At 33.8% G+C, this 14,866-nt stretch overlaps 1 protein-coding gene across 1 annotated transcript in view; it reads left to right on the top strand.

Moving 5' to 3' along the window:
* STAG1 (stromal antigen 1) overlaps nucleotides 1–14,866 on the top strand; it is a 462,478-nt gene that overhangs the window by 178,085 nt on the left and 269,527 nt on the right. The window contains exon 6 of the mRNA XM_037525931.2: nucleotides 7,828–7,904. Coding sequence (XP_037381828.2) covers nucleotides 7,828–7,904 — 77 coding nt within the window. The remainder of the gene's footprint in view (nucleotides 1–7,827; nucleotides 7,905–14,866) is intronic.

Raw genomic sequence — 14,866 nt, forward strand, 5'->3', positions numbered from 1 at the left:
TGTCTCTGGTGAATCCTCTTACCTTCCGCACATCTGGCCTGTACCCTAGTTCTAGTAAAAATAAATAAATCTTTTAAAAAAAATTAGATATTTCTGACTATTACAGGGCAAACCCAGTGTGAAAGGGGTTGTCCTGACTGTGGCTCCTCACCAGTGCTCTTACAAGGGACTTATACTGAGACTCAACTGCAGGCATGCACAAAAGTTTAAAGGGTTTATTTGCAAAAAGAGGAAATGAAGAAATGAGTAACTCTGGTAGAGGGAGATAAATAGGTAACTGCTTCCTACCAGTTCTGCCTAGCTGGAACCCCACTAGCATGCTGAAAGCCAGTGAAAAACCAAGGCCTCCCAAGATCCACATGCCTGGTTTTATACCAAGGCTGGCTGTTTAACTCCACTATCAGTTCCCAGGACTCCTCCCTTTGGCGGTAATGACATTATGGGATTTGTAGTCCTTGGTGTCTTGGATCTCTTTGGTATGGGGTGGGGTCCATAAATCGTATTTGTGGAGTTTGCTCAGGACATCCTTTCCCCCCTAGTATAACCTGCAAGGAGTACTGTTAAGAAAATGAAAAGACGAGTCACAGACCAGAAGAAATATTTGTAAAACACTTCTATAATAAAGACTTGTATCCAAAATATACAAAGAACTCTAAAAATTCACCCATTAGAAAATAAACAGTTCAATTATTAGAGACACACTACGGGGCTGTGTGAGGGGGGAGAGAGGGGAAAAGAGAGTGGGAGCAAAACAAGGGGGTTGGGAATTGTATGGGGTCTATAACCAAGATGAAAATGCATGCATTGTGCAAAAATGAAAAAGGATGTAAAAAATATGTAAAATAAAATTTAAAAAAGATAAAACACAAGTAAAATTTAAAAAAAAAGTGGCCAAAGATCTGAACAGCCATTCCACCAAAGATTTACAGATTATACATAAGCATATGAAAGATGGTCAACATCTTTTGTCATTAGGAAATTAAAATTAAAACAGTAAGATCTCACTACATATTTATTAGAATGACTAAGCCTTAAAAAGTGAAGACAATTACTGTCAAGAATGTGAAACAATAGGAATGGTTGTTGGTTGGGATACAAAGTGGTATAACCATGTTGGAAGACAATCTGATAGTTTCTCACAAAATTAAACATGGGGAGCCTCCCTGGTGGCCTAGGGGTTACATCTTATCACCACTGTGACCTGAGTTCAGTCTCCAGCCAGGAAGTTAATCCACAAGACCTCTCTTGTCTTGCCCACTGCTCCTCTTAGCAGTGTATTTCAGTAAATCTGGCTGTTCTGCTCCCCACTCTGTCTCTGGTGAATCTTCTCACCCCGCCACACCACTGGCCTATACCCCAGTAATTCTACGCAAAAAATTTAAAAAAAGTTTTAAGAAGCTAAATATAAACTTACTATAAAAAAACAGCAGTCATGTTCCTTATATATTTACCTAACTGATTTGCAATTTAAGTATTCACAAAAACCTGCTTTTGAATGTTTTTAGTAATTATATTCTTAAATGCCAAAAACTACAAGCATCCAAGATTTCCATCAGTAGATGAAATGAATAAACTGTGGTATCCATATAATTTGGTGATAAGATATTAGATAACAAAATCCAACAGTTAATTTTAAAGATTTAATAATTGGTGTTAATTAAGATTCGTGAATTAGGCATCATCCCATCTAGCAGATATAAAGGCACTGCAAAAACTTGCACAAAATATTGGAGTCATAAGTTCTTTCTGGGTGGGTGAAATTATTAGTAAAAGAAAAGAAAGACTATTTCAGGCAAAGTCACCTTTCCATTGGGGAAGGCTGAAACTTCTCATCATACTGATTGCTTTACTGGTACTGACCAGGAAACTTAATTGCTTAATTAAAATTTCCATTTGTGGTAGAGGTTGAAACTGCAGTTGTGTTAAGTATTAATTCTGGGTGGGTTTAGCATGAATGTCTCCATTCTGGGTCTGTTGTTAGTCCCCCCCCCCCCCAAAGGAATGTTCTCTCAAACTATACAAAACCATAGATGAATCTTAAATGGGTATTGATGAGTTGAAAAAGGGTGTTGAAGAGTTGAAAAAGCCAGTTTGAAATAGCTACAGTTTGTAGCAAATTCTGGGAAAGACAAAAGTATAGAGTTGGTGAACAGATCAGTGTTTTTGTCAGGATTTGTGGGAAAGTATTAAAGGTTGATTAGGTAAATCACAGAAGATTAAGGTGGTGGAACTATTCTATGTGATATTTTAATGATATGTATGTGATACTGAGCATTTCTCAAAACCATGGAACATTATAGTACCTAGAATAGGTATCAGTACATATAAGGTGTTTTGTTTTTTTAAAATCACTTATAAGATCAGCACATCCCAGGGCCTCCCTAGTGGCACATGGGGTTAAGATGCAACCTATGAAGCTATCCACAGCCACTTCAGCACAGTTTGATCCATGGCCAGGGAGGTGACCCATATGGCGCAGGAGACCTCTCCTGACTCCCCTGCTGCTCCCCTCAGTAGTGTGTTTCAGTCAGTCTGCTCCCCACTCTGTCTCTGGAGAATCCTCTCACCCCCCACGTCTGGCCTGAACCCCAGTTTTCGTATGCATAAATAAAGAAATCTTTAAAAAAAAAAAAAAAAGATCACATCTCAGATGAATGCAACCATGACCAAAAAAATCTATTAAAAATACATGAATTAACTTTGTTATTGGGCAGACTTAAGTGTTCCCTGGGACCCCCAAACCTGCACACTAAAGCTGTTCTGGCATCTGCCACATAAAGACAAAGCATACTCTTAGTGTGAAAGAACTTTAATAGGATAGTGTACATAGAAAAGAGAAGAAAACATAATAGTTTTCCAATAAAATAGCAAAAGTTACCCATCCCCTCATAGGTAAATGCCCAGCCAAACAGGCTGCTGAGGCCTGAAAACTTGCTACAAGGTACTTTCTGGCAGGGCATCATAGGAAAGGGGCAGAAAGGGCCAGGCAGATCTGGAGGGAAAGGAGCAAATTCAACAAATCAAGGTAATAGCCATTGTCAGCTCCCCATGGGTCTCTTACCCCTATCTTTTCCAGGTATCTCTACATGCCTGTCCTCCAAGTTCACCAAGTCCCTGGTGCAAGCCCAAAGCCAAGAAGCACACACATCCTCTTTTATATGTCTGTTCCATGCATCTCCTCCAAGTCTTCTCTAGCTTCCCCTCACTGTTCAGCTCCACTGTTCTTTGATGGGACAGGGAACATGAAGCCCCTTTTATGGAAATTACACTAATAACTTCACTGATTGGATTTGGGGAAAAGGTGCTATTCTTAATAAAACTAAAGAAACAGGAGTCAGTCACATATACACAGTTTGGTAAGAAACTAACAAAAAGTTATAAACTCAAATATCTAAATACTAAATTATTGTACATTGTTGGGTAATGAGTCAAATATGTAATGTTGGCCATAATCTGAAATTGTCAGATTCTTTTAACAATGTACTGAATATGTGGCTTTTCTCCATTAAAATATTATCAACTTAGGGACTCCCTGGTGGCGCAAGGGGTTAAGCACAACACTATGAAGCAATCCACAGCCTCTGCAGCACAAATTTGATCCTCAGCTGGCCAGGGAGCAACCCACATGACATAGCAGACCTCTCCTGTCTCACCTGCTGCTCCCCTCAACAATGTATTTCAGTAGGTCCACCTGTCCTGCTCCCCATTCTGTGTCTGGTGAATCCTTTCATCCCCCCGTATCTCTTACCTACATCCCAGTTTTTGTATGCATAAATAAATAAAAATATATCTTTTAAAATTACTTAAAACAGGTATCAATGTAATTTCTTTTGAGCATTTAGTTTGATGTTTCACTTTTGTGTTTGTGGAGGAAATATACTAACTTCTTATGAATAATGTTGCAAAGTGCAGACTGCCATCTAGAGACACACTGGTCACTGGAGATAGAATCATAACAATTCCTATGTTTAAGGAATTCTAAAAGATTGACACATTTCCAAAGTGTGTCTTTACTTGCAACAACACCTGAAGTAATTTTTTCCATGTACTACTTGGAAAAACTGCATACATCCCAGAGTAATTATAATTAACCTTAAAATGTTCATTAAAAGGCAGCCAAGATTATTGTTTCTCTACCTTTACTCCACACTGCCTCCTCAAATTTTCAGAAACTCTTACAGAAAATCTCTGAATTCCTAGGTAACATCTAAGTTCTACATTTCTGGTATGCAGATGTTTCTTTCATGAATGCTTGTTTTAGTAGCTACAACATTTCTTCTTTCTTAACTCAAATTTTCTCTTTCAATTTATTCATATTTCCACTTTCTCAATTTTATTTTGCTTTGCAACTTGCTATCTTACCAGTCTTGCTTGGTAAAGTAAAAACAAAACAAAAAATGAGACTACAAAAAATGAGCATATTCATGGATTATCTGTGCTTTACTCCTAGATTCGATTTTATTATCACCCTATATATAATCCATTCTTTAAAAGGAAAGCTTTAAAATAAAAAGCTAGTTTACATATGGCACTATTAAGAAAGTACCTACTGTTTGGAAGGTTCTCTGCTAAGTACTTTTGGTATTCTAGCTGAATTAATATATGTCTTTTTTAGCATTTTGAAAAGGACAGGTTTATTAGGAAAAGGAAAGGAGAAGAGGCTTGCACAGACACAAGTGGGCAGAAAGAACTGCATTTTAAAGGGACACGTTTGTTAAAAGATAGACCTATATAGATATAGGTGGGCAGTCTTCGGATGAAAGCTGCCAGTATTTGTGTATTCAAATCACACCCAGATTATGTTACTTTGAGTGAGCCAGAATGTTACTGTGTCATAAAAGCTATAATCTAAAAGGGCCTACTATTGTATTTGGATAAATTGTTTTACTGCTAAGTAAAGTTCTGTTTGCCTTCAGTCTTCCTTTTTACCTACTTCTGTACATAGAAGGATGTAAAGAAAGTTAAGTTCCTACTCTGGCTGTTACCACAGAAGAGAGGAAAGAGGTAGAATTGAAAAGGAGGATAAAATGGGATGGTGGCCATGTTGGTACACACACACACACACACACACACACGTGCACGCAAGCATGAATAAGACTGTTAATTCCTGCTTGACTTATCTGACAATGACTTCTTCATTCTCCTAACTCATCCTTATAGTGGGTTCTAGGCATTTTGGACAAATATGTTTGGTACTGTAGTTTCTGGTGGTATTTACTCTGTAGGTTTGAGTGGTGGGAAAACTGCTGAAATAATTTTCACTGGTTATGGGATAAAAGAGATGAACACTGTTCTCATTCTTCAAACATTAACCTGACAACATGCATAAGTAGTAGTCTGGTTTCCAGAACAGCTCCACTAAGGAATTGCAGCTTTAAACTTCCCTCCAAAATGGGCAAGTTAACCTATCAAAAAATTGATGGTTCAAGTAGGAATGCCAAAACTGATTGAACATCTTTTATGCTACTGGTACAGTACAAAAAAACTTCCCATTGTTATTTAGTTTTCATATCATCTCTAGTTTGTTACACAAACATTTTTTTATCCCATGTGCTAAAACCTATTTTAGGTGTTTGGAATTACAATATTGAACAAAACAACATACCTGTTCTGGAGTGGTATTATCACTAAAGATTAGAAATCTGAGTTTTATAGAGAACAGTTTACTTTTCCTGTGGCATAACCTTACTAACTGTTGGCGCTGAGATTTAAATTCTACTGTATCTGATTCAAAATACTAAACCACTCTAGGATGCCATATCAGTCATGGAAATAGAGTTGAACATTATTTACACTGGACATATTTTCAAATTACATTATTATTGAAATAGTGTAATTTGTGTCCTTTTTCTTGAAATTTTTGAAAAGTCATCACCAATGTATAATTTTCATCCATAAAATTAATACATTTTAAAGATATAGATTGATGACTTTTGATAAATATATGTAACTGTGGCAATACTCCAATCAAACTGTAAAATGTTCTTCACCCACAAACAGCTAATTCTTCCCATGTAACTTCAAAATCTAGTTTTACTTTTTTCTTCTTTGTTTAGTAGTTATAAATGTTATCTTATTTACTATAAAACAACCCCTGAAATTGTTTGCTTTTTATCTATGGGATTTTATTTCAGATTTGCACATAGTTTATGACCTTAACAGTGTTAAATAGTTAAACAATTTTGTTTGAGTAATTTTAAGATTGTCTAACAGAAAGTTTCTTTTAGCTTGCAATAACTTGAAATTAGCAATTTAATGCATTTCCTTTATTAAATTTTTTTACAGATCCTCTGAAAATAAAAGCTACATTGTACATTGTAAACAACCTGTATTCATTAATGTTGAATATTGCCGACACTACTGGTTTTTGGTGTAAAATAACAAAATCACAATACAAAAGTTTCCAAGTTTATTTTGGAAATTGCATGTTGGGGAAGAACTCTTTAAAAATATTTTTCCTTTTCACCTACCGTGCTATGTAGACTTTCTCATTTCTACTTTGAGATATAGGGAATGCCTGTTGGTGGTACTTAATGAATTCAGTCTTGAAAAATGACCGAGAGAACTATATGTCAAGTAATTAAAGCTTGCTTTTAAATGGTTCTTACCAAAGATAACACTTTTCTTACTATACAGATTAGCAAAAATTAAGTCAAATTAAATTTAACCTACCAAATATGCCATTGTTTTTTTTAGTTGGGACGCTAAAGTAAAGCTATACTTTGATAACTTTTATGGGTTCTTTTACTATTACATACTATTTCCTGTCAGAGTATGACTACATTTCAGAGATTTCTCTCTCTTACATTCCTAAATATGATTTGAATTGAAGGTGCTATTTATTCATTTGCAACGAAGAGGTTATACAATGATTATTTTCATGCTGTTTTATTGAGTCTTAATTTCCTGATTTTTAACTTGAACATTTTATATTTATGCAGTTATAACTGAACTTCATTACTGGCTAGGATTTTATATCCGCATTGTTAATTTTGAAACTTACTTTAGATTCTTCAAATTACATTAATTTTAAACAAAGGTTTTAAATATAAACCACTCTTAATGTAAGATTGATGATATTTATTTAACCATATTTGAGATAAATATGAAGTGACTTAGAAGGAGTGTGAAAGAATGAGATTAGAAAGGGGTTAACTTTTTTTTGATGTTTGATACATAAATCCAATTAAGTGCACAACTTTTCATATTAAAAGAACAGATTGAGGGGGAGGTGTAGAGAGGGAAAGAGCAAAGAGGGAAGGAAGCACAATAGTCTATAGTGGTAGAATATGGTTGAGTTGGTGGTGGGTGCACTATGGTATAACACCTGATGGGACTACCCCAATTTACCTCAGTTAAAAATAAATTAATTTTGAAAAGAAAACAGATTGAAATGTGTTTACTAGATTAAGGGACATTTAGCTTCAATTTTTAGGTGAGTATTCAAATGATAAAGAATATCAAAGAGCCATAAAGGGAACTAACTGTGTAGTTGGATGCTTTCAGATAAAAGTAGCCAGCTATAGGTTAAGGTAGCATCAGTCTATATTTAAGTCCTCCCTAAAATATAAATTCATTGTTTTATTTCTTTGTCTTTTCTTTCCTAACATCCTCTCAGTGTACTTTATACTTACATAATTCACAGGATATTTAGGTTTTAAAAATTGTCTAAAGAACTTTGAAGTTCTTAAAAGATTCCTTTAAATAGGAATTCGGAGGCAGAAAAAAGAATGGAAGAACTTTTATATAATACTTTTTAGATAGTGGTAAAATTAATGTTTAGCATGGACTAGAAAAAGATTAACTGTAAAATCTGTTATTCCACAGGTACTGTGAGAATAGAGATGTTTCGAAATATGCAGAATGCAGAAATCATCAGAAAAATGACTGAAGAGTTTGATGAGGTATAACATTTCAATATTTATAACTTACCTACTTAAACTTTTAAATGGCGAATATGTTGCTTATTTTTGGTTTCCATTTTGTGTTTACTACAAGAAAAGAGAACACTTTTTTCTCATTTATATGATAATCTATTACTAATTTAAAAATAAAGATCTTTGGAGTTTGGTTACATTGCATAAAAATAGTACAGGATAATGATAAGAAAGTGCTGGTATGAGGTTGAATGTTCACCTCAAATGCCCAGATTTGTAAATGTATTTATAAATGTGTCTGCAATAGTTTCATGCTCTGTGAAATGCCAGTCCCATTAAATGCTTTCCCAAAAAAATGAATTCGGATGACAAAAAAGTGAGAAGACTGATATTTCCACCTGTCTTAGAGATCATCAAAGTCCATTTTCTTAGTTTAAGGTTCTTAGAAATACTAATAGAAAAAAATCTGCTTAATTATATTTAATCCAAAATTCCCAAAATTTCATGGATGCTCAGATCTCTTTGGGGTATGTATAAAACTTGAGCGTCTATTTGGAATACTCTGCTTGAGAAGAGTTTGATTTTCATTTAGAGTACATGCTTTTTTTGCTAGTTTTAACAAATTAATCATGCAGAAATCATTTTTTCTGCATGATTTTCCATTTTCACCAAAATATCCATTCAAGCAGTTTCTTACACTTACTGAAAATGTTGAAACTCTTCCACACTTTATTTCTGTAATATATTTATGGTGAACTCAGTTCATGTCATGATTTAGGCCACCAGTAATTTCAGTTTTAGCATTCATTCTGCCTTTCGATTTAGATAAGATTTCTTTTTCTGGTAGATTTTTTTTCCCTTGCCTTTTATTTATTCTTTTCCTTGACTTTTAATACTACAAAGAGACTGATTTTCTTCTAGGTCTTCTATTTTTGGTGGGGTGACTTCAACTTTTTTACAAATAGTAGCATTTCTTTTTAATTGAAAAATTACTGTAAATACTTTGTTTTTGAAAAACACAAGTTGTACAATATATGTTTTTCTCATCAGGTATTCACCTTTAGCAGCATGCACTGAAACATTTTGTGTGCATCTCAAGAATATTCTTTGTTGTCTTTCAGACTATTTAGTCATATTCCATGGGAGGTAGGAGGTACTATACATTGTGACCTATGTATATATAGGTCCACATTTACTTATCTTTATTTCTGTATCTAAGAAGCTGTGCAATTTAATTGGTGGAAAGCCTGGCCTTCAACTAACATGAACTTGTTTATGATTTTTTCTAATCCTAGTCAGTGTGACTATGTATATATTAATGTTTTTGATTACAGAGGCTGCCCATATTCTGTGAGATGTGATGGAATATAAGGTGTAGGCACTCTGTTAACCTGAAATTTAAAAATCTTTGGATTCTGAAACATTTCTATGATACTACTTTTCACTTAAAAATAATTTTTGTTACTTTTTTTCTCACCTAAGTGTTTTTATTTTTTATTTTTTAATTTTTAAAATTTTATATTTATCAATGCAACTTTTTTCTTTCAATACAGTATAGGATCCATGAAATATTTTATATATATGTATATTACATCATCCTTCATTTTTCTGCAATGTATGATTTCCCATGAAATTCCCACCAGTTCACCTGTGTACCATCACTATAGTCCCTTGTGCTCTTCCCACCCCTGCACTGATTGTTGTTAATGCTTGTGTTTATATATAGTAAATAGGAGATAACAAAGCCAGATTAAGGTGCAACTGGTAGGTTTACTTACCAACTGCTATATTAACTACTGTGCCAGTATTGCAATACAGGTTGTTAGGATCAAAGATTACAAATATTATGTACCTTGGACCTTCAGGATACTAACACATCATAGAGTATTATTAACAGTTTAAGGGGACAGTGCCTGACGTCATTAACAGTTTTAAGAGGATAGTGCCTGAAGCTTAACATCATCTGGGGATATTTAAAAACTGTTGATACTGGGCTCCCTCAGATACTCTGATTAACTTACAAGACATTTAACCTGTGCATAGGGTTTTTTTTTTTTTTTTTAAAGATTTATTTATTTATGCAAACAAGAACTGGGGTACAGGCCAGTGGTATGGAGAGTGAGAGGACTCACCAGAGACAGAGTGGGGAACAGAACAGTCTGACTGACTGAAAACACTGCTGAGGGGAGCAGCGGGTGAGACAGTAGAGGTCTGCTGCGCCATGTGGGCAACTCCCTGGCCGGCCTGGGATCTAATGAACTTACGCTGCAGAGGCTGGGACAGCATCATAGTGCTCTAGCGCTGTGCTTAATCCCTTGCGCCACCAGGTAGGCCCTGCATATAGGGTTTTTTAAAGCGTATCTGCTGATTCTGATGTACAACAAAATTTGGGAAAAAGAGAAAGGCAAATCTGAAATTATAAAAATACTTCATATATGAGAATAAAATGAATAGAAACAGAAATACATTGTGAAAATGCATAATAATAGGAAACCATTGCTTTTGTACTAAAATATTTAAATAAAGCAGAGAAAGGTAAGGATTTCATTGAAGTGGAAGCCATGGTATACCTAAGAAAATATTACTGTGAATGTTGTCAGATAGTTACTGTTGTCAATATTCAGGTGTAATGTGGGAATAATAAGTGGTCACTTATTATTAAAATTATTAAAATGCAGCTAATGTTTTTAATTGGTTGGAATGTAATCATCTAAACAAATTATCGGGCCTCCCCGGTGGCACAGCGGTTGAGCACTGGGTTGCGAAGCTGCCGGCAACCTCTGCAGGGCTGGTTCGATCCCCGGCCAACGGGCGAGGCTTCCACATGGCACACAGACCTCTCCTGCCACCCGCTGCTCCCCTCAGCAGTGTATTTCGTCAGTCTGCCTGCTCTGCTCTCCCCTCTGGCTCTGGTGAATTCTCTCACCCTCCCACTCTTCTGACTATACCCAGTGCTTGTATAAATAAGTAAATAAATCTTTAAAAAAAATAAACAAAGTATCTATTAGATATATTACCATTTGGGTCACAGGAGGTAGTCAAGATTTTCTTGCATAAATGAAAATACTATTATAGGAAAGTAAAGGTGAGATGAGTTTAGAAGTAGCTTAAATCGAAGGTATTTAAATCTGAATACAATGGTCTAAGAGTTTGTTTTTACCCGACTATACAATATAGCTCCTGTAACTTATTACACATTGGTTATATTGTTGTTATGAGGTTACTTTTTTGAAAGGCCCTGTAAACCTACACACAGCCAAAAATGCATTGTAATTGTAATACCAACCTAATGTAGAAATACATTATTTCCCAGAGCAGTATTAGAGTCAATACTTGGTTCCCGTTGGAGCCTGCTGGGAGCGTAAGAAAAATGTAAGACTATTTCTTCCCAGGTTGTTAGGATCACATCTCTACTTATGAGTTCTTCCCAAAGGCAAGTCTGTGTAATTTTTATACATTACTAAGTGTAGCAAATATGTAGGGAATTCCACCTTTGCAGTATAACTCATTTAATGTATTCACTTAGTGACTTTAATTCTTATCTGTGTTATTTTATATTGTATTGCTCGCAATTACAGAGATTTTGAGTATTGTGCTCTTGTACAATGGTTACAACTTATCTGTAAGCTTTTTTTACTCCTCTATTTTCTAATAATTTGTGCTTCTGTGAATTTATTTAAACTTAACTATAGGCACTTTCATGATTCATTTGAACATTTAATCATCAAATGATTAAAATTTCTTAATAAATGTAAGAATAGTTCAGTACTATACAGTTGAGCAAATAAGAAAGAAATGCCGGATATGGTAAAGAAAAGCTCGTTACTTCCATTCCTACATTAAAATCTCTAAATTTTTTTGATTGTACATCCCATGAGTAAGACATTTTCTACCTGTGATAAGCTGATTTTGTCTATAACATAATTCTCCTGCTCCCCATTCCCTTTCCCAAAAGAGCTACTTACAATTGTTATCTTGTGGGGAGATTACTTAAGAAATAAAGGGCTAAATAAAGTTTTTTTTTCCTTCCAGTCTTGGTAATCAAAAGACTGAGTGTATATTTCTTGTTTGTTATATTATAGTTTGCAGCATATGTATTTTTATTTATAAAATTAAATGCACATGCTACTAAATCATTTTCTTGTCAGTTGTCATGAGATGGTTATGATTTTAATTTTTTCTTTCTCAAACTATTAATTTGTAAAAAATGTTTACATAACTAAGTAATTTTGGGGACATAACCTCACACATGGCTTAAACTTTTATGGTGATTTATGGAGAGCTTGTGCATGAAGTGTAAGTGCCACCACTATGTTTCTTACTCATTTGTGATTATATGTTCAAATTTTTGGTTCTATTTCTTCAGAAATCTAAGTGCTTCCAAGAGGTATCATAATCAATATAAACAACAAACCCATTGCATTGAACATATAAAACTTATAGTAAGTGAAAATACTAGTGACAAGTGATGCTTTCTTGATTACACCATCCCATTTGTGTTGTACCTATCTTTTTTTGGAGAATGCATCATTTTGAGGACGTTAAACGAAGTATTAAAGCAAAGCAAAGTTGGAAGTGACAGATGCCAAAAGAAAACAGAATAGTAAAATAGAGAAATTCATGAAGACTCAAAAAGAATAATCAATTTGTAATGTGAGAAAGGTAACATAAGACATAATAATGACTGAATCTTGCAGTGTAAATTATTAAAAGCAAAAGGAAATGTTGAATAATAACAAATAATTGTTATATTATGTGCCAGGCACTGTTGTAAGTACTATATGTCCATGTAACATTTTTATGGTACTGTTTTTTTGTATTATTGCTAATTCCATTTTCTGGATGGTAAAACAGTGAAAAGGGGTTAAAAAACTTGTCTTTGGTCACATAACTATTGAATGGCCAAGCCAGTTGTTGACTCTAGACCATCTTACAATCATTATCCTATTCTGCCAACTCTGTAATTGCAAATGTATAATCTGAAGTCACTGGTGAAAGGGTAATTAAGTAGTACTTGTATTTTTTCCATTTGAACATGTTCAGTCATACAATACATTTCTGGGTAGTTTTTTTAACCAGTGTTTTATGACATTCCAAATTAGTTACAAAATTAAGCTAGTGTTTTTATTTAAAAATTTTTATTGTGGTACCATTAGTTTGCATTGTTGTTTGAATTTTGGAAGTATAGGATCACCTTTCTGGTGTTGTTACCATAGTGCTCCCACCACCAAAGCATTGTGTCCCTTCCCCACATTATTCTTTCCTATCCCACAAGGGTTGGTTTTTGAGTTTTACTTTGACCCTTTATTTGGTTTTTCTATATTTCACATGTAAGTGACACCATCCAGCATTTGTCTGTCTCCTTCTGACTTAATTCTCTTCACATAATAATCTTCTTTTAAAGGTTGTATTCTGTTGATTTATATTAATTTTTTCAGTTGAGTTAAATACTTCCATTACATTGTTTAAGACATCCAGTCTCATAATGGGAAATGCTTAAATGAGATACTTAGTAAGTCAGGGTATCGCTCATTAATAGCATTTATTGTTAATTCTCAGTTAGATTAGACTTGATCAACTATGTTGAGGTTATAATTACACTGGTAATTTCAAGAATTTTGTCCTTCAATTTTAAAACATATATATAACATGATTTTACAGTGATTTTTATGAATCACTTTTATATTTAATAATTATTAAGACCCACTCAATTATCTAGTTAGAGCCAGGTGTTAAAATTTCTGTATCTTTTTTATTGTTGGCTTAACTTTTTTTTTTAACAAGTGTTAAATAAGCTATTTGGTCTTTCAAACTTATATGGGATTCATTTATTTTTGTGTTTGTTCAATGAACATTTATTGGATACTTAAAATGTATCCAACTTCTATTTATGAAGTGCATACGTAGAGATAGCAAGGTTATAGTCTGAACGATGAATTCGTGTTGTAAATGAGGAGAGAGCTTTGTAAACTAATAGGTAATAACGTTGACTAGTATAAGTTGAAGTTAACCAGGAAAACCAGAAGTGGGATTATAAGGAAGATGGAATTTAGGCTGTATAAGAGAAACGAAGATAAGAAGCTTGAGAGAATATTAGCCTTGTAGTCTAGACTAAGGAGATTGATTGGATTTTTAATATTGATAAATATGCCATCCCCAAAACATTGTTGGGCTGCCAAGCATACTAGGTAGTGTTTGTTCTAAATTCTGGAGATACAATATAAATTCTGGATAAGTAAAATATGGGCTTTGAAAATTTTAATAAATCTAAGTTTATAAATTGTTCTTTCAAATTCAGTTTTTTCTAAATTATCATATAGATGTCTCAGTGGGCCAGTTGAATTTCCTGATGCTTTGAAAGTTGGAGGTTTTGCAGATACTGAAAGTATTAGCTTTAGGTTTAATCAGCTGAGGTCTGATAATAGAGAGCAATTTCCCTTTAATTGCATTATGGCAGCCAACCAAAATAATCTGTATAAGTAATTTTTATGGTAATTATTTGTTTAAATATATGACAGAATGCAAAAACAAAAGTTTAAACAATATGTTTAGTGATAAATTTCGTTTAAGTTACTTAGTTTTGTTTTGTAAAAATGTTTTTCACTTGCTCATTCCAAAAATAAGTAGTTTATCCTTTTCTTTGTTTCTGTGACATATATTTCATATGCATTGTAAGTTTTTGAGGGAAAGTAGAAATGTAAAACCTTTCAATGCATGTATTGTGATCTGTAAATTCATACATGTGATTTTATACCTTAAATACTCCAAAATTTGGAATTTCTTCAGTGGTTTTCAGAAATTTTATCCTTGAAGATGTTAATGTAGCTAGTTTCAAATACTTTTTAATACACCCATATAAAAAAGATTCATCTGCTACATCCAAAAGAATATATGTAACATGTGTAAGGTAAATCTGTCATCGCTAACTTAAGATCTGAAATATTAGTAATGCTACTGAAATACCTGTGTGTTCTTCCATCCCATTGAGG

Source organism: Talpa occidentalis, unplaced genomic scaffold, assembly GCF_014898055.3.
Source record: "Talpa occidentalis isolate TD23 unplaced genomic scaffold, MPIMG_talOcc4v2.1 talOcc4.4, whole genome shotgun sequence".
Taxonomy (NCBI): Eukaryota; Metazoa; Chordata; class Mammalia; order Eulipotyphla; family Talpidae; genus Talpa; species Talpa occidentalis.